This window comes from Struthio camelus, chromosome 20 (assembly GCF_040807025.1).
Source record: "Struthio camelus isolate bStrCam1 chromosome 20, bStrCam1.hap1, whole genome shotgun sequence".
In the NCBI taxonomy this organism is placed as follows: domain Eukaryota; kingdom Metazoa; phylum Chordata; class Aves; order Struthioniformes; family Struthionidae; genus Struthio; species Struthio camelus.
In genome coordinates, this window is record NC_090961.1 from 2533907 (window position 1) to 2553942 (window position 20036).

General features: G+C 36.1%; 1 protein-coding gene across 1 annotated transcript in view; it reads left to right on the plus strand.

Moving 5' to 3' along the window:
* Positions 1–20036, plus strand: part of TTLL11 (tubulin tyrosine ligase like 11) — a 63937-nt gene that overhangs the window by 16431 nt on the left and 27470 nt on the right. Inside the window, exons 4-6 of the mRNA XM_068914539.1 lie at positions 3560–4135; positions 5565–5660; positions 6185–6303. Of these exons, the coding sequence (XP_068770640.1) occupies positions 3560–4135; positions 5565–5660; positions 6185–6303 (791 nt within the window). The remainder of the gene's footprint in view (positions 1–3559; positions 4136–5564; positions 5661–6184; positions 6304–20036) is intronic.

The window sequence follows — 20036 nt, forward strand, 5'->3', positions numbered from 1 at the left end:
GTTGAGAATGATATTAGCCTCCAAACATTCTCTGCTAAATTAATGTATCAGTTTAACATGTTCAAAGGTCAAAATAACCTTGTTACAATAATTCTGTTTGGGTCTGCCAACCGTTAACACAGTCTGTTCCAAGTGGGATTATCTAATTTTCTTACAGATAAGATTACTTATTCTTTAGGAAAGAAAAACGGCCAAGCCCTTTTTTTGGGACTTCTTGACGGAACTCCCTTTAGTGTGTTAGAACCGAAAACCCGAAAGATGCTTGCTGCTTCTGAAAAGATATATCTATAAAAGGCTGTTTCCTCTGCTGCTGTAATGCCAAATGTTGTTTGTGCCCCAGAAATCGAATTGTTGATGTCAGTCTGCACAAATGACAGTGGAGTAGAGCAAAAGGCTCAGACTGAAGTACCTTTGAATTTGATGCATTTGAATCTAGATCTGGGCTTTAGACCTTTTTTTTTTTCCTTTTTATTACCACTTTCTATGTGAGGATGGAGACACCTCTCTATAATACACTTTATTTTGTGTTTCAGCTAATAGGCCACATCTGGAATTCTGTAGGATATTTAGGTTCTGACAAACCAGGGATATTCCCCCATCGCTGTTATCATCATTTCTCTTTGAGGTAAACCATTTCCCTTATTCACCCCAAGAATCTAGGGCGCAATACTGAAAAACTGAAGATGAGGGCATAATGATTTATTCTATATTCATGGGAATCTACAAAGCGCTGAGACACCTGGCTACACAAGTTTCAAGCTTGAAGCGACTGTAAACAGTATAGAAATAGGCCATTTAGTCCTCCAGCAACACTCTTACAAAGTATTAAAGCTGACTTTAATAAACAGAGATCTTTCATAGCAAGGTACTGCAAGCAATGGAATGAAGCCAATACTAGAAAGTACTGATTTGCTAACTTTTTTTTTTTTTTTTGCCTTTTTCTTGCTATTTCTGTGACTTGCTGTTTTTCATTTGCATGCTCACAGAATGTGGGTAGGTGTCAGAATTTCTTACCTGCCAATTTCCTTTATAGTGGGAGTATCTCCCTTCACTACATAGGTAGTAAGCTCAATTGTCAATGTGTTTCTTTGGAAAAAAATATTTTCTGGAATCAATAAATATTTGACATAATTTTTAAGAAATCCACAAACCGGAAGCATTTCTCTGTGGAAGAAGTAACATGTATTTTATGTGGTGACTTTTCTAAGCTTTTTTGCCTATTGAAATGCCTCACACCTGGGCTGATATTCCTGTTAGCTGTTTGGCAGCTCACCCGCTAGAGCGCACTGTGTTTCATGCTGAACCAGCACAGTGACGGTGAACGCCTGCACGCAAACTGAACATCTGCACTAGCTTGAGAAAATGACAGGCAAGGCAAGGAATGCACTGTAGAGTCCTCCAAAGGTTTTGATTCGGTACTAAATACCAGCAGATTCTCAACCAGCTTTCCAACTGACGTCACACTTGGTATGTCAAAAGAAAGCATTTTAACGGTCATGTATCATGAACAGATCTTCCCAGTACAAATCAAAGCCACTGATGAGACAGAATTTTGTTTTTTCACATTGGGAAGAAAGCTAGTAGTTGCATGCCAGGCCTGATGGGAGTTCTGGCATAATTGAAAAGAACCTTCAGTTTGGAGAATGGTTCTAGCTAGCAACTGGGGCATAAACTGATACTTTGTTTAGTGTACATTTGTAGTATTTGCTTAATGTCTGTATGTGACTCAATATTCCCTAGTTTAATTAACGCTAGTTTTCTAGTTGTGAAAATCATCCAGTGGTGGAAAAGGGTATTACTAAGGCTGAACCAAGACTTTTAATGTATCCTATGCAGCTTAGAGGCATACTTATTGAAAAGGGGTACTGAATGAAAAACATTGATCCTGTTGAAGTATCCTAACCTCCTTGTCATGAGGCTGAAGGGATAAGTACCTTATGATACAGGGGAGGAGGGTGAGTGAAGCAACTGGGAATGTCTCCGGTCATGGTATATATTTGGCGCATACTAGTGGGTGTGGAGTATTCCTACAATTCATGAAGAAGAGGGTCCAAAGGAAGGACTTCATGTACATACCGATGTCCAAGATCATGTGAACCTAGAACACATTAATCTAGTGATCTGTCCCTAGAGAAGGGGGCCATCCTAAACCAGTGCTTTGTGCATTTTATAGGGTTTCCAGTCAGTTTGAACTGACCCTAGCTCATTATCTGTATATGTCTTAGTCTAGTAGTAAGGAGCCTTAAATCTTAGAATAGAAGATTTAAAGGTATTTTGAAAAACAAGCTACTTTAAAGAAGGTAAAACCAGTCTCAATGATCTAACTGTGATACCTGTTATTAAAGGCCTGAAGGAGCCTGTGATTTAACTTGTCCTGTTCATTTCAGAGCTGTTGTTTGACTTTGCAAGCTCAGTTTTTTTTCCTACGTTGAATGTATTGCTTTTTGAAGACCATTTCCAATTGGGACAGTTTTGCATTTTTTAAATGAAAATGGAGATTCTGAAATATTCACCACATCTGAGTTTGATTCCCCTGTTAGGCTTGGAAATGCTGTTTCAGAAAAGTTTTGTCCCTGTTTATCTGAAATTGTGCTACCTTCTTTTGCAAGTGCATTTAGACAAAGCAACTGAAGGGAGCCTTCACTGAAGCTTTAAACAGATTTTCATTTTTAATATGAAGATGTCTGCTAGTGGAAAGATGCAGGCTCCTGAAGGAAATTTCAGGTGCATGTCTCTGAAGATGTTGTTTTTCAAAAGCTTTATTAAGAAAAGGGCAGAACATAATTTTGAGTTTTACATTTTAAATGGTGCAGCATTGATCTTAATTTTGGGAGATCTTATGTTATGCTGGTGTGGCTGGGCACACACATACTTGAGGTCTAGTTTGAGAGACTTTATCTTGGTTATTGCTAGTAATCATACCACAGATGTTCTGAGCTTATAAAAGACAGCTAATAGTAGATTCACAATTTTTTTTCTGCACAAGAAAGCATATCATTTAAAAAAAAAAAAAAAGAATGCTACCATACACAGCATTAATCATAAGAGATAAGGTATTGTGCCAAATTTTATTTCATCTTTCCTTCTCCCAGTATTATTTGTCTGATTTATACCTCAATAACTAAGCTACTTTCCTTAGGTTAATGATTACTTTTGTCAGTAGTTGTTCAAAACACAGCACAAAAGTTTAGCTTTACAATTTCGTATACATTAGTGAGTAATATAATGGACCTCATGAGGTATACTATTTCATACTGTAAATTGTTACTTAAGATTAAAAAGAAGTTCTTGGAACCATTTATACGATGGCTTGTTATATAGAAAACACTTTTATCGGCACTGATAACTCCCTACTCATGCTTTTTTTTTTTGTTGGATTTTGTGCTTGTTGGCACTGTTTATATTCTACCTTTTTCGCACGGTGTTTACGACTATAGTGATGTGATCATATTATTTTTGCTTATTTTTGCTTGTGAATGCAATTTGTTAGTATTCTTAGTATCAACCCTTCTTCCTCGCTTCTTAGTGTCCTTCAGTGTAATTCTTCTTTTCCTTGTAGATTCGTATGATGAAAGACAGGGATCCATCCTGGAAGCCTACTTTTATTGTAAAACCTGATGGAGGTTGCCAGGGGGATGGAATCTACCTCATTAAAGACCCTAGTGACATCAGACTGACAGGAGGCCTACAGAGCAGGCCAGCTGTGGTCCAGGAATATATTTGCAAACCACTGCTTGTTGACAAACTGAAATTTGATATTCGTCTCTATGTCTTACTGAAATCTTTAGATCCCTTAGAGATATATATAGCCAAAGATGGACTTTCTAGATTTTGTACAGAGCCCTATCAAGAACCCACTCTCAAAAATTTGCACCAGGTTTTTATGCACTTAACCAACTATTCATTAAATATTCATAGTGGGAATTTCATCCATTCTGACAATGTAAACACTGGCAGCAAGAGGACTTTTTCAAGCATTCTGTGCAGACTGTCTTCCAGAGGAGTTGATGTCAAAAAGGTGTGGTCAGATATAATTTCACTGGTAATTAAAACAATTATTGCCCTGACACCAGAACTAAAAGTTTACTATCAGTCTGACATACCAGCAGGAAAGCCTGGGCCAACTTGCTTCCAGGTAGGTTATAATTTTTGCTAGGAATGCAATTATTTATATGCATGGGTGAATTTTATGAATGTTTCATTCCTTTTCTAAAAATTTAAAAATAGTATTTTTGTTGGTCGCTGGGAGGAGGTAGGGAGAAAGGCGAATGGCAGATGTAAACTGGACAGTGTTTTGTGTGAGCTCACTGCTGAGGTTCTCTGCACCCAATTTTTAGCTTACAAATCACTGTCACCTGACCAGTGTTACTGCTAGCCAGAAACAGACTGAGAATTTTCAATGGGTATCAATCGTTAGTAGCAGTAATCACTCCAGCTTCTAGGTGATAATAATATGAAGCTTTGCAGCTTCACAATACAGCTATGATGATGGCAATTTTAAGGCCTAATTATTAGAGATGCTAAGATTCCATGCTGACAGATGAAGTATTTGGAGATGAGGGCACTGGAGAAGTAACCATTTGTATTAAAGACAAACGTTTTCAGTAATTATTCAGCAATACATCACATTTCGTAGTTACTTCTCTTTTCTCTCTCAAACGTTTCTTCCTTCCAAATGCTGCCATTTTGATGACCATTTTATTTCAAGCAGAGAGGATCAGCTCAGGTTATTAATAATCCCAGCAGTTTAGAAGGTCTATCACATTGTGGTATCTAACTGGCCCATTTATATTATGGGACTCTGATAAACTTATTCGATCAGAAAGAATTTCCTCTTTTCGTGTTGTATTTTTGCTGGGACTTTTTTTTTTTTTTAATAGTAAGGAGGAAATTAGAATGATTTCTATGAAAGATCCAACATGACAAGTGCCCTTCACTGGACTTCTAGGCAGGTCTCATCAGGAAAACACTTGCAGGCTATGATTATTTGGTAAAGCCTGCCATTAAAATTAGGATGACTACTGAAGCAGCAATTTGCCAATTTGTGTCTAAATCTAAAATGAAAACAGATACGTGCATCTCAAGCATATTCTCCTTTCCTTAACAATTCAGCTACTAAGCAGCAACAAATCTATTCTGGTCACAAGTAGCACTTAATTGAAAAAGAAGTTGGCTTAATCTATAAGAAAGTATTGAGTTTTCATCAAAGGTAATGGTCTCCTCAAAATCTCTGCAGTGTGTCACCGCAGAAAGGCAACGTTTTAAAGGCTAGTTAAAATTTTGCACATCATCTGTTTGTGCCCATCGTATACCTATTCTTTTGCTGTTTTGCCCCTTGAAGGGGTTTAGAGATGCTTAGCAAATGTTATAGAGTGGAAACTATTTTTGGCATGTCATTCTTTTGAGGAAGCACTTCTGTGCAAATAATGTTGAACTCTTCATTTCCTCAGTTAGGATGGTAGAGCAGTCCCACAGGTAGAGGAAACGTAGGGTAGCAGAAAGTTATGTTCTCTAGAATAGAACTGTGAGTAGAATGAAAGTAACATATTGCTTGTTATGCACAGATTTTAGGGTTTGACATTCTCCTGATGAAAAACTTGAAGCCCATGTTACTTGAAGTCAATGCAAACCCCAGCATGAGAATAGAACATGAACAAGAGGTAAGACCTTTCAGCTAACCGAAATATTGGATTGAAATTGTTTAGGGTTGGTTTTCTGCTCTCTTTCCTTTTTTGAAAGATGAAAGCTGTCTGCTAATACAAAACCTCTAAGGTTCTCTTCAGTTTTCTGCTTTGAAATCATTGCTAATCTTATACCCTTGAAATATGACTTATTGGACTTCTGAAAGCTCTCTATCATCTTTGTCATAAATACATTTATTCATGCAGTTGAATATAATTGTATTTAGGGAGTAGTAATAATTTTTTTTCATGTTTGTATACATAATATAAATGGTAACAGTGGTAACAATCTTTTTTTAATTTCAATTTACTAAAGAAATGTGCTAAAAATCGATATAATATCATATTGAAAATCTTACAATATTTACTTATTCTTTAAGAAGTATTCTGTAATCTGTCATTGTGTATTTAAAAAATACAGGATATGCGTAAGGTTTGAGAAGATGTAGAGTAAATTATCATCAGTTCTGCACTGAATAATTGTATCCCTTCATAAATTAAAGCTGTCTCCTGGGGTGTTTGAAAATGTCCCAAGCCCTGTTGATGAAGAAGTGAAAGTAGCTGTTATCAGAGATACTCTTCGTCTAGTGGATCCTCAGAAAAAAAAGCAAAAAGATATCCAGTAAGTGTGTTGACTGACTTTGTTTTTTTGCATCTCTGCTTTATAATAATTGTAAAAGTGAAAAAAAAAAATTTCCAATTATATTAGTTCACCAAGGAGAATGCTAATTGGTGGCTCAATACAAAAAGAATACTCAGATTTGTTTTTCTACTGAGGAAAGGACAGGAAAAAGAAATCATTGAACTGTCTGTTTAGCAACAGGAAGACCACAGTATGTTTCTTTTACAGCTCTGCATTGACCACTTCACATGCTGTGTCTTTCCTAATGGGAGTGTCATAAGCGGGGAAGGAGCTGTGTGAGTGCTCTAGCTCAAGGAATTGAAAAGGTCCACAAACTGATAGTAAATCGGTTTACTGTCCTGAAATAACTTGCTTTGATTCAGAACTGGTGCAAACAATTTAGTAGCTCAGGTTTATTTACTTATACTTTTCCTTGAGGCATCTCTTTTTATTTGAAATAGTCATGAAATGTAAATTTGTAAATTAATTTACAAATATGAAGGATGTAAAAGTCACAAAGTACTCTGAATCACCCCATTGGAACTGAAGAATATGAGTACTGTATTTAGAAATTACTTCCTTATATCTGTGGCAATAAGCAGAATTACATAAAAACAGTTCATTATAGTCACAGATGAGTAACAAGAATACAGGTTCTGTAATGGAACAAAATAAAAAGTATCCATCTGATACACCTAGGGGTGTCCTAGGAGATTCACAAGCGAATGGCAAAGCACCACTGAACTGATCTTTCTTCTGCCTGAAGTTGGCAGCCAAGGATCAAACATTGACTTTCTCTCCTGTGGAGTGGTGCAGACATATTATAAGTAAGGGTGCTGAAGCAATCTAGTTCTCTTAAGTTAGGGGACTTTATGAAATCTGAGTTTTTATGTACTTTCCTTTGATCGGCCTTGACATACAATTTGCCTCCCCTTTTTTTAAAGGTATATGTGATAATCCAGTGTGTAAAGTGACTCTGTATCTGTACATCTATTTGCTATTTCAAATGTAAAGACTGATCTAGAAATGAGAAGAACTACCTGATGCAGCTTGCACGGAAATGCTTGTGGTGGAGTCAGGCTGAGGGAGAAATAATGCTTTCTGTTTTAATGAAACAGCTCGTTCGAAGCAGTTCTTCAGAGACGTGAAAGGGAGAATTTTTTTCCTTAGAAATCTTTGCCCATAGGCCTCCATCTATGTTAAACTGTTTTGTTCTTCTCTTGTCATTTAGCAGCAAGTTTAAATGTTACTCATATTCTACAATGATTTCGAGGGCAAATTTACTGTCCTTGTATAGAAAGAAATAACAGAAAGAACTATATAGGAGCATTTATCTAACACATGCTAAAGACTCCCATGAACAAGACAGGATCAATATATTTATAAGATCTTTATTTATTAATCTAATGTTATTATAAGATCAAACTTTTCTCTCAGAGGCAGTGCTACATATTTAGAGGGCGTTATGATCACTGTATATGATGTCTTGCAAAGCAGTCTATAGTATATGTTACCTATACTTAACCTTCACTGTTAAGGTTTATTTAGTCCTTGGAACTGAAAAAAGATCTTTTTTTTTCTTCACCTGTAGTTACGTAACCAGTCATGTCTTTTTACGCTAAAGTTATGTCAGGCATTCATTAACTACATATTAGATATGGTAAAAAGGCAAACAATGATTACGAATAAATTCCTGGAGATCTCCAGTGTGTGTGGAATGCTTACTCAGTTGAGAATTCTTCTCTGATGCATTTTGACTACTAAATAATTTGTAACAGGATTAGTCAGTGATGAGATAAACCATTGGCTCTTCACAGCAAGAATTCATCAGTCATGAAGCTTTTTTTCAGGATAATCTTGTTTACGGAGCATCTTGTGGCTGAGTATCTGCACATCTTCACCATGAGACAATCAATAATCGTATTTGTTACTTCATATGGAGATATTCTTTACTGATTCTTTACTTTTCTGTACTGATATGTAAGAACTCAGGTGAGACAACTTCCCATCCATTCAACTGAGATTTACCCTTTCTAATTCCAAATACTTTTTCTTGAGCTGATGCAAGTATGTCTCTATCCAGAGTTAAGGCTTCAACTGAAAAGATTCCTGAAGAATAATCTTGTTGGAACTCCAATTAAGTATATGATGTTAGGCACTAGGATGTCCATACAATATGTATTGCTCACATATAATTTTTTTGCCCTTGAACAAAATTTTGGATGCATGTTCAAGTGGCTGATATGCATAGAACTTCTTGTGAGAGACAGGATCTTACTGTAAGCCTCAAGGTGTAGAGACAAATAAAGGACCTCATTCTGACAACTGTTGTAGATTTACGCCAAAGTAAAAGCATTTGAGATAGAAACTGAGCACCAGCTGCTTTTGCATCGTCCTCACTAGCAAAGGTTTTACAGTGCTTTCACTTTGTGTCCTTATTGTCTCATTCATTTCAGAGCATTGCGATTAATTCTAACGTGTGCTTCCACATTCCCTGTCCAAATGCTCCTACCAATAGCTATAGAAAAGTGGCATCTTTACAAGTTTGCAAAACAAAGGTAATAACTAAATAACTGACTGCATATAGAATACTGAACAATAGTAGCTCAGTACAATGGATATCTATCCGTTGTAATATTTTTGCTATTTCAATTTCAACTGGCACATTAACCTAAAAAAAAATCTGAAATAATTCTTCTTCTGGCAGCTAACCATGCAGCAAACATTGCAGACTTTATGTTTGATGCTAAGTTTTTAATGGGCATTGATGTAGATAAAGCTTAACAATAGCACTGAATACACGGGGGAAAAACGGAGCTGCATCTCAGGTACTCTGCTGTGGGGACAGATTTGATTTCCCTCTAATTATCTACCAGATTAAAATACCTGAAACATCTAAATGAAAGTGAGTTTTAGAAGTCATCATAAAGCACTTCATTATCAGGAAAGATTAATAGCTCAGAAATATTTGGTAGTTTAATTTTTCTTCATCTTTGTAGTGTTTTGGTTATTTTTTTCCTCCCTTCTTCCTTTCATGTGATATATACCATTGAAGTGTAAGTTACGCTGAAGCAGAGCAGTGTAGTTCATTATGCCACGCATACCTTTTCATTTTTCCAACAGCATTCCATTCTTTACACCTACTAATCACTAGCAATTATCTTGGCCCTGCCAATAATTTAATCATTACAAAACTGTAGCAATACAGGTTCAAGTGAACAAACTGAAATGTATCCAGTGGTTATCATTCTGCAGTATGTACTGATTTTGTCTTAGTTAGCAGAATTTGTGCTGGCCACTTAGATACTGAGGTATGTGCTTAATATTTTGTGCATGTTTAAATATGAAATGAAATACATGTAAGGATTTTGTATGGCTGTTTAATAGAGGAAATATCTTCTGTTATAGAGATGAGGGAAGGCTTTGTGATGCAGAGAACATAAGGAGTTACAATAGAGTAAAAAGTCACATGGGCACACATGAACCTTTGCAGGAGGGAGAAGCAGGGCGAGTAAAGCACAGTGAAAGATATTTCTCTCCGAGGGTGTGAAAGCCCTGCATGACAAAATCCTTTTTATTTCCTATGTAGAACAGATATTCTACATATCAAGATCCTGAAGGCAGTAGACGTCCATATAAAGGTTAATACCCTTCTTTGCTATTTTAATTTCCTTGCTGCCTCGGAATCCTATATATTAGGGTAGTGGTAGGCAGCGTACAGTTACAGCACTGTTCCCGAGCAACTGTATTACTAGAGAGATTTGGAGCCATATACTCCTCTGTAGGTTGCAGATGTATGTCATCAGCCCTGTGTGTCTCAAGAGGAGAATCTGAAAGCAATTCTGTGAGTTATTTTGTTAGACTGCTTTCAATACAATCTAAATCCATCCAGTGAATGTTATTTGGCTGTGCCTGACCAAGTAAATGCCTAGGAAACTCTTACTGAAATTAATGGAGAAGTCAATTAATCAAATGCATTTTGTTCATTTTGATTTACTTTTTTTCACTCTCCTTTAAAAAAAAAATCCAACTTAAAAATGCATATTTATAAAAAGAAGGTTTTATATTTTTTTTAATGAAATATTCCAGGAGCCAAAATATGGAGCCTTTTTTTTTTTTTTTTTTTGCACTAGCTTTGGTTTTGACACTGATCCTCTTTTCTGTAGGCATTCTTAATTCAGAATTGAGGTTTCACTCCTAATTAAAAAATGAATACATTTAATAAAATAATATGGAAGCTACTAGTCCTTTACTTTTTTTTGTGTGGCAGTACTATTTTCGTAGATTTTAAGGCCTGAGAAGATCATTGAAATCATCCAGTCTGATTACATGCTGAAACAAACACAATAATTTCTGGCTTAAGTATTTTATTCAAAAGCCTGAATTTTAAACTCCTTTGTAAAACTGTTAAGTTTTATCAAAACAAACCTTACTGTTTTTGGCATTACTATTGGTTGAAAAAAGAGGCTAGTCATGGCCAGTAATCTTGATTTCTGTTCTGAATATCTGTCAACACTAATTTCAGAATTATAGTGGTGCTTTTTCCAGTTTACATTTTGTCAGCAAGTGTCGCTCTTTTGACCTGAATTTATGATCTAGTGAAGACCTTCAGTACTAGATTAGCCAGATGGTCATTATATCATCATGAGGGAGCTTTCCTCTTTGAGTGAGAAATCTAATGTAAAAAAGGGAAGAGAGAAGAGGGGAGAAATGTACTTTGGTTTACTTAACATATGCCGAGCATCATTTAGAGCAGAGGTGGCACGTGCCCCTTCATGTGATGGGGAAGAGGTCAGTGTTCATTTTTATCCAAATCTGTAACAGGCGACATGGCCAAGATGGTCAGAAAGGCTGGCTGCGCCGCACTTGGAGTGAAATCCTTCGCAGGCAGTAGTATGGTATGGAGGCAGGGGCTGGACTGGGCTTCACGATGTTTCTACAAATAAACTTTTAGAAAGCTTTCTGTTGTTAAATTTGCGCTGGATTTACTTCTTGCAGCTGAGGTGCTGTTCACAGCCTGTCAAAGGTGGGAAAAGTGACTGGATCTAAAGCAAATTTGCACAATTAAATGAATGGTCTAATGACTCCAAGCAGCGTTTGAAGTAAATCAACATTTTGAATGTAAACAGCAGATTAATTAAGATCATCACTGATGCAAATCATTGTTTATATTGTGCCCTCAACAGAAACTCCATTTTAAAAGGCTTCACAAACTTCTACTTTTTTGTGCCTAACTTTTAATGACTCGCTTTCCTGCCCTGTCAAAAACATTTGTGTCCTGGTTTATTAATGCTAACTCGTCCAGAGATAAGACAGATCTTTATATTTTTGTTGCTGTTTCCCAGCATGATCACTTGGATTTACATGCCCAGGTTCTTGTGTATTTCCAGAGACGGACTGTGGCATGTTTGTCATGATTAGAAATAGGAGTTGCTCAAGGAATAAAATCTTCTTTTCACTTGCTAGAAATGATGAAGGTGCAGACCCCTGACTAATACAACGTCATTTTATTCAGCACTGAAATAGCCATTGACAGAAGAAAGAATGGAAGCACTTTGGTAACCAAATGTAATTTAATCTATGGCTGTTATAAAAATAATCAATTCATTGTGGCCACAAAAATGAGTGTGAGGTTTTTTTTTATCACCTATTATGATATGGCTGTTTCATTGCTAGTTTATCTGCTTGTGGGTGCTCATTCTCTGTACATACCACTTCAGTGCTTTTCTATTTGGAATTCAACCTTGAAATTTATCTGTGTTGTTCTAATTCTTCTTTTTTGTCTTTTTAAAATGTCTGGCACCATTCTCTTCTCTGGATTGTCTGGCTCTGGGAAATGTCAAATACGATTAACTAATTTTCTGAGCAGGAAGCACTCTGATGTGGTCTTTCAAATTTTTGCCAGATCAGCATGCAAACACTGGCTAATGTCACTCTGTTCAGAGCCTAAATATTAATATGTGCCAGTTGGAGTTTTTTTTTCCCTCTAAATGTTATATAGTTAGGAAGAAATTTTAGTCGACGTTTTGTAGAACTTCCCGCAGAAAAGATCTTATTCTCTTCTTGCACAAAAGAAGATGGTTTATTTTTTTCTACTGTATAAATTACCTGTCTTTTTCACTTTAAACAGTTTCTTTCTCTGATATGGGACAAAGTTAATAGTTTCTAGGAGGAGAATGGTATGTAATCTGTTTTAGATAAATGTCAAGAAATTAATTCACATTTTCTACTTATGTAGTTTCTGCCTTAAAAATAACTTATGTTAAAGCAGTAGCTTCTTTGGGGGTAACTTCTACCGTGCTATTGACTAATGGGTCTAATATTGCTCATTGAATTGCAAGTCTGTTAAAGAGGAATGTGAGTTTTCTGCTAAAATGACTATTTAAACACTGATAAATGTCCCTCTTTTGTCTATTTCAAAGACATTTTTCAAATCTTCTTACTATTTTTAATTCTTTGATATTGAAGAGCAATTATGTATTTTCCCAAAAATGATAAAAATAAGACAGTAAATCACCTAGACAACTGCATTTCTTCTATTTTCCAGATAGTTTTTATTCCGTTTCACAACCTTCCCTGATGTTTCTGTGTCACGTTTAATGGAAGTACAAAAATATGGTGTGCAAAGGTGACTCTAGAGTATAGTTATCCTGGATTTTGAGGATAATAAAGTCATTCTTGCCACTGATTACTGTGTTTATCTCACTGTACATATTGTACGGTTATGGTTACGTGACAGGGATAGTTTAAAAGGGCCAGAAACTCAGCGCATGAACACATGGAAAGATTGGATGGGAGAATATTGGTGTTACTGCTATCACTGATCAGAAAATAATGACTGTTCTTCAATCTTACTGCAAGTTATCTTCGTTTCCGCTTCTGTGAGTAACTATATTATGTTCTGCAGTGATTCCTTATTTAGGTTTGTCAGTATCTTTGCATTACTTGGCATGAGTTTAGTGCTTATAAGAATGAGCACATAATAAACCTGGATATGCTAATATCAATATTTTGTATTCCCATTTGCTTTATTAGTTACCTCTAACAGCCTTAGGTTGATCCCTATCTTCCCTTATCTGGTCAGGTTTCCAGCTATTCAAATGCTTTTCTAGCACCACCTCTCCATTCCAAGCCTTATTTCTGCCTGGAAATGCATGAACTCATATGTCTGGCTTTCTTGAAATCTTTCTACTCTGGTTCATTTTGGAAAATGACGCAATTTTTTTTCTCCATCAGTCAAAATGACCCAGCATTCATATTCAGGATCATTCTGCCACAGTCTTTTGGAAGTACGTTGAATTAGACCCCTTGTCTTTCCTAGAGGGTTTTTTTGTTTTATTCCTTCGTCAGGCAATCTGCCAACTTCAGTATCAATTTTTGTCCATTATGTTAGCCCAAGAGGCTTTTTATGAGTTAGCCTGGTGGAGAAGACTTTTAAATGTGATGTTTGTCAATGTTACTTTAGTTCAAATCAGTGAAACGTTACTTTGTTTTTCTCTAAGTTGCAGAGTGTTTATTTCTACCTCTATTTTTCCTCCTGCCCAAGAAGAACTCTCTGTCCACCGTTTTGTGAAGCGAATGATCTTTGTTCTCTGTTCTTGCCTTTCCAGTTGTTTATCTGATTTTCCTCCCTGAGAGCTTTTTAACCTTTCTTCCATTGATGAGGACCAGCCTTGTTTGAATTCCCACAAACTAGTATGTGAATTGTTGCTCTGTGAAATGAAAGGAAGGATCTGGTAGTGCTTAACTTACAGAACAGTTTTACAATGATTTTAAAGAGCCACTTAAAGGAAAGCTTCACAAGAGTGATTTGCTATAACAACAAATATGATATGAAGCCCAGAACAGTGGCAAATAATTTGAATATGCTGTGGCAGTAATTCTAACATCGACAAGGAATGCTGCTGATAGAGAGAAAGTCTGATCTTTTAGTTTATGAGTGGCCTTATTTCCCATGTAATCTGAAATGTTTTAATTGATGGTAAATGTATAGCTTAAATACATATAAGCAATAATAATGTTTCTTCAGAAATAGCTGAAACTATATCCCTAGCATAGATACATTAAAAATTCAGTAACTCACTTCAGTATTTTCCTGTAATGGTTTGATGGAGAAAAAGTTGGTTGTATGAAAATAATTCCAGACTAGGAGATAAAAGATGCAATTTCAGTTCCTGATTTAGGCAGTTCTCTCAGTGACCTTGAGACAACTGATTTTCTCTCTGCCATAATTTTAAACCTGTTAAAAGAAGAGAGTGCCTTGTTTCTCCCATGAATTACCAGTCTTTTTAAGCTATAGTGTTTAGCATATGGCCTGTTACTATGCCTAATAGTACTCGAGGTCAGTTTATATATTGTTGTTATACATAAATATTATAGAAAAGCTTCAGTTTTCTTCTATGGAACACTTTAGGTCTGATTATGTGCTCTTCAGTAAATATTCATGAGGGCTACTAAGCTTTTCAAAGCATCTTTTACATTTTGCCAACCTGTCATAGCGAGCTCTACTTTTTCTATCTTTTATCTTTTCCAATACATAGTACTTACAGTTATTGTATTTTCTGTACAACATTATAAATTAATGCTTACGTGCTATTTTGACCATTTTGGATGTTATAATTTAAAACCGGATTTTCTCAAAAGTTGTTTGCTGATGTTATTTTCAGTTTGGTTCTCATTTTTACAGTTCTTTGCTAATACCATTGAGAAACCATGGCATATCCTTGGAATTCACACAAACACAGTACTAAATAACTCCATGCTTGACAGCAGATTAATTTATAGCTATTCCTGTCTTAACTTTTGCTACTGAAAAGAGTGCTGTTGTTCATAGTCTAGTTTTGCAGTTGGTTTGCGTTCATCTACGTTCATACGTTATATTCTGAACACTAATGTGTCTAATGTAAAGACTCTTTTTTAACTTCCACATAAAGAGTGAATTCAGCCTTATTTTGACTCTATTGAAATAGCCCAATATTGAGGGGCAGCTGGAAGTGGTTAGAATATACTAAGCAAGAAAGCTGATGACAGGCCCAGTTCATTTAAAAATTTTAATGGACAAGAATTGATATGGGTTGCAGAATTTTAAAAGGTTTAGTTTTCAGCACTATGAAATTAATTGGTCCAAAAATGTAGTGTGCTTTTGCAGTAATTGGTGTCCTGCAGTGCCCCTAGCTCTGGTGCTAGTCTTTGTCTGTTTTTATGTTATCAAATAGCGCATGGAGACTGGTTTGTCCAATTAGACTTGAACCATAGTGTTTTGAGATGCAGCTAATCTAGTTACACTTTTATTGACATCTGTTTTCTTTCTTATTACTCTTTGAAATTTCTAGTTAGAAGTAGAGGAAGGTTTGAAAATAAACTGAAGAATGTGACCGGTCAAGAGTGTTTCCATAAAATGTGAACTTTCCAAACATTCTGATATATCAGAACATGCTATAGCAATTAAATCTCTTAGGTAGTCACACAGTTGGTCATTAAGAAGCCTTTTGGCTGCTTCTTCTCTTATGCTGATTCTCAAATGCAAAGAGAACCTCTGTGATAAAATATATAGGCAAGGAAGGTTTTATCAGAGCATGTCGCCTGCCTCTCTCTCTCTGTAGCGTAACCACAAAAATTGTTATAATCCTTGAGGTTTGCCCAAGGAGAAGGGAGGTCAGGAATAAATTAGAGTGGTTGCTTAGACTCCTTCCAAATGGCATAAAAATTAACATAGAGGTAGTAGCTCTAATATGTCTTTGAATTCAATTATTTGCTTAGAGATTATAAATGAGTCTTAATGGTAGTAGAATCTGGCTTAGGGCACAGTATACTTTGCAGCCCTTACAACCAGCAATCACAACTGGGAGCAAGTATAGTGCCACTGAATCCCCTGAGCCGTAATAAAAAGCCTGACAGCGCGGCTCCTGCACGCTTGGGGGCGGTTAAAGCCTAGTACCATAAGGGAGAGCGTAGATGTTGGTGTTCCATTGGTTTGGCTCCTGCTTTGATTGAATTCTAACAAAATAAGCTTTTTTTTTTTTTTAAAAAACATAAACTCAATGATATTTCAGAGCACTCCTGGGAGCTCTTGGGTGCAGATGTTTGTTGTATCCAGCCATTGCTGGTAGCTTCAGCAGAAACAAACGAAAGTTCAGATTAAGCATGATCAGAAATTTGCTTAGGTTATGTTGGACAGGATAAAAACAAGTCACAGTTTTGCCCTTATGCATCAAGTACTTCAGTGTATGCTTAAGTGTTTTGCTGAGTTAGCCCTCTGTACCTTTGAGAAAGTGAAATTACTTTCTCTCTTAAGGCCATTCATCTTTTCCTTTTACCTCAGAGGTAAACTGGACTGCTTAAATGATACAGCAGAGAAATCTCTAATGCCCTTGGGTGTTACTTCCACCATTTAGGGCTCCTTGTACGCAGCTTCCAAGCCTGACAGCTCTTCAGCCTGAAAGGGGTTAGTTTTTGTGCTGAACAAGGGCTTAATTTCCAACTAATTTTCAGTGTGTGGCTCAGCTTGGTTCTGGCTTCTCTGCCTCAGTAGTCTAGGCAGCCGTCCAGCTGTGAAGCCAAAGTACTTTGCCAAAGATTGCTCATCTGGAATAACTCTTAAGTTTAAAAACTATCCTGTAGTTAAAGCTAGACAAAATGTATTTATGCCTAGTGAAATCCACGGAAGAGAGTATTATAGAGGAGAAGTCTGCTTAGCATGCTATCTTTCTAGAAAACAGACTGCTCAGCAACACTGTAGATAAGGAAGTAACTTTCTTGTAAAATTGATTTAATTGAAAACTAATTTATTCCCCTTATAGGGGAAAAAAAATGTTGATTCTTTTTCTTCTCTGCACATTCTACAAATGCCATCTCATCTCTTCCTCTGCCAGAATGTGTTAATCACAGCCTCTCTAGTGTGAAGAAGAGGAGCAAAATGAGCAGTTGTTTCTTGATTTAAGGAACCTACTTAATTTTATTAAATACATTTTGAAGAGATAATGCTGTGTTGTGTTTTTTAGGGTTTGCCGTAATTTATGCTTTAGTTTTCAATACAAGAAAGCTGTTGTGTTTTGAAGCTAATAACACTTTTTTCCCTGCTGTCTTTAAGTAGGAGGCAGTGGCAGCATCTGCTTGCCTTGTCTGTCCAAGTGAGCTCACTAAGTTTGCATGTTCATATATGGAAGGTGATGAGTAGTTAGGCTTGAGTGCAAATTATATTTTTCCTGACACTTCAATATGCTAATCATCTGAGCCTGAGTTTCTGCTATCAGCAAAATAATCTTCACCTCTACTTACCCTGCAGCTTGCTAACATAGTCTAGTTCTTTAGGTGATATCTTGGCTTACTGAAGGAATAGTGATTCGACTGCACTCTTCAGTATGTAGCTTTCTTATGGCTTTTGCATGTAGCACAATTTCCAGTAGTGGCATCCAGTAAAATACTTTTTGAATGAAATTTGATTTTTAGAATCTTAGTTAATTGTCTTGTCTAAAATGATGGATATACAGATATTTAATTTGCCCTTTTTTCCTTTTACATTATTGAATATATCTCCTTGTGTTGCGCAGAAGCAACTCTGCTTATAAATGAAGTTTTTTAGTTGGTCTGTAATGCAAACTCTGGTTACTTCTGGTTTGCTGTAATCTTTCTGATATGCAACTACTTCCCACTAGTATCGTGTTAATAAAATAGATGTCCAAGTATTTACTACAAAGATAAATTGCAGTGTATGTATAGTGTGTGTTTCTGCATATGTGTACATACATAGAGCATGTGTGTGTGATTTTCTATATGGTATAAAAATATGTTTTATCTCTTAGCTGTCTCCCTGCAATCTTTAAAATCAGTATGTCATGTGTACCTAAAACTACTACTGACTGTGATAGTTTTGATTGCATGAAGTCTGAGGGGTGAGGAAATCTGGTACAGCCTTGAACTTACTGTCTTAGTTTCCAATTATATTAAGCTCTACATGTGACCGCTAAATTGCAATATATGCTTTATGCTCGCTCAAGAATGGCAAAACCCACGAACAAACTGATTTAAAAAATACAATTTCATGCAACCTAGAAAATGTTATAACAAATTAATCAGGCAAGGGCGTACTAGGGTACATCACCTTCTACACTAATAAAAGAAACAAATAATTTATGTGGAGTAGGGCTCCTGGGTCGTATGGCAGTATGTTATTAAAGTTAGAGTAAAATGGAATGAATTAATACACGAACATGAATTATATACCTGAACCCTAGTGGGATGTTTTTATATACAAATGCATTCTGAGAATTATTTGTTTGTAATGTATTTAGAGGTCAGTTTTAAGAATGGGAGAAAATAATTGTTAATCTTGGTGCAGTTGTGAATTATAGAATAAATTTAATGATATTATAATTACCTCAGGTAGTTATAAGAAATAACACCATTTATTTATGTATTTTAATTTAATTTGATGCATGCCATTAATTTACTGTACTATAACAGGAAAGCCCAACTCTGATTGTGTTAGCTTTCAGCAAAACGTGCTCCATCCTTTCTTTCTGACAGACTGAAAATAACAGTTAGTACCTTTCATTGACTGCAAAGTGCGTCTCAGCCGACAGGTTTCTCCAATTGGATGCCTGTTTTGGAGAGAGCACTGAAAAAAGCAAGCTCAGTCCAACGTTTATTGGAATTTTAATAAAAGCAATTTTTTTCATGAGTGATTTTCAGATATTTCTAAAAATATTAAAAGTGAAGTAATACTATTTGAATTACCTTATGATATTCTTTTCAGTCTGAAGAATTTCTTTGTGTCGAAGAAGCCCTCTTGCTTGAAGGGTTTTGAGTAAACCCATTAAGATGCTAGGAAGGAGATAGAAGGGATCCGATTTCTAATTGTAAACTTAATTTTGCTGAACTTCACATGCAGTCATTAATTTTTTCAGCATCACTAAAGAAATACTGAATATTGAGAATACCAGACGTTGAGAAAAATACTGGGAAAATATTGGGTTCTTTGGGTGTGCCTAACGCCTTATTTTTAAAACTAAACTTGCCACTAATGTGATTATGGGTCTGGTTTAGTACCTACCTTCTGTATTTGGCTACAGAAATTGTCCCTGAGCTCTCATTTCTGGACAGGTCTTTCTGCCTGGGATTTGGCTCCCAGGAGAGCACTGCAGACTGCTCCCTATGTCCCCTGTTCCCCAGAATGTATTCTTCCTGTGGGAGAAGTGTTAATATATTATCGTCTGTCCCTCTTCCTGTCAGAAAGCTAGCAAGAATGCTGGCCTAAGGCTTTTGTGATATGACGGGAATTAAAACCTGAAGATGATGAGACCACTTGAAACTGCTGAGGTCTTAATTCTTCTTCATCCTTTAAAATAAGTAAAGAATCCCTGGGTTTTTCTTTACCCCATAATCACTGAAGTGAGATATCTAAATGAGATATATATCTAAATGAAATGCAAGGCCTTTTTCCTGCCTGAGAAAATACTAAGAACAGAGGGATGAGATACTCTGTATTTTCTGAACAAGTATGCCCTGTAAAACATAAGTCAACTGACATTCGTTATAAGAGAATCTGGAGGAAGCAGAAGCAAAATCAGCCTAAGGGACCATGGAGGTAGAGGACAGGGAGACTTTAATAAGATTAATTAATTTCTCTGCGATAAAGCCTGATAGAATGGGAAGTACAAGGATTTCAGATTGGAATTAGATTTTTACACAAGGACACTTAGCTGGAAATTGTTCCGTAGACTAATTCAGTGGCT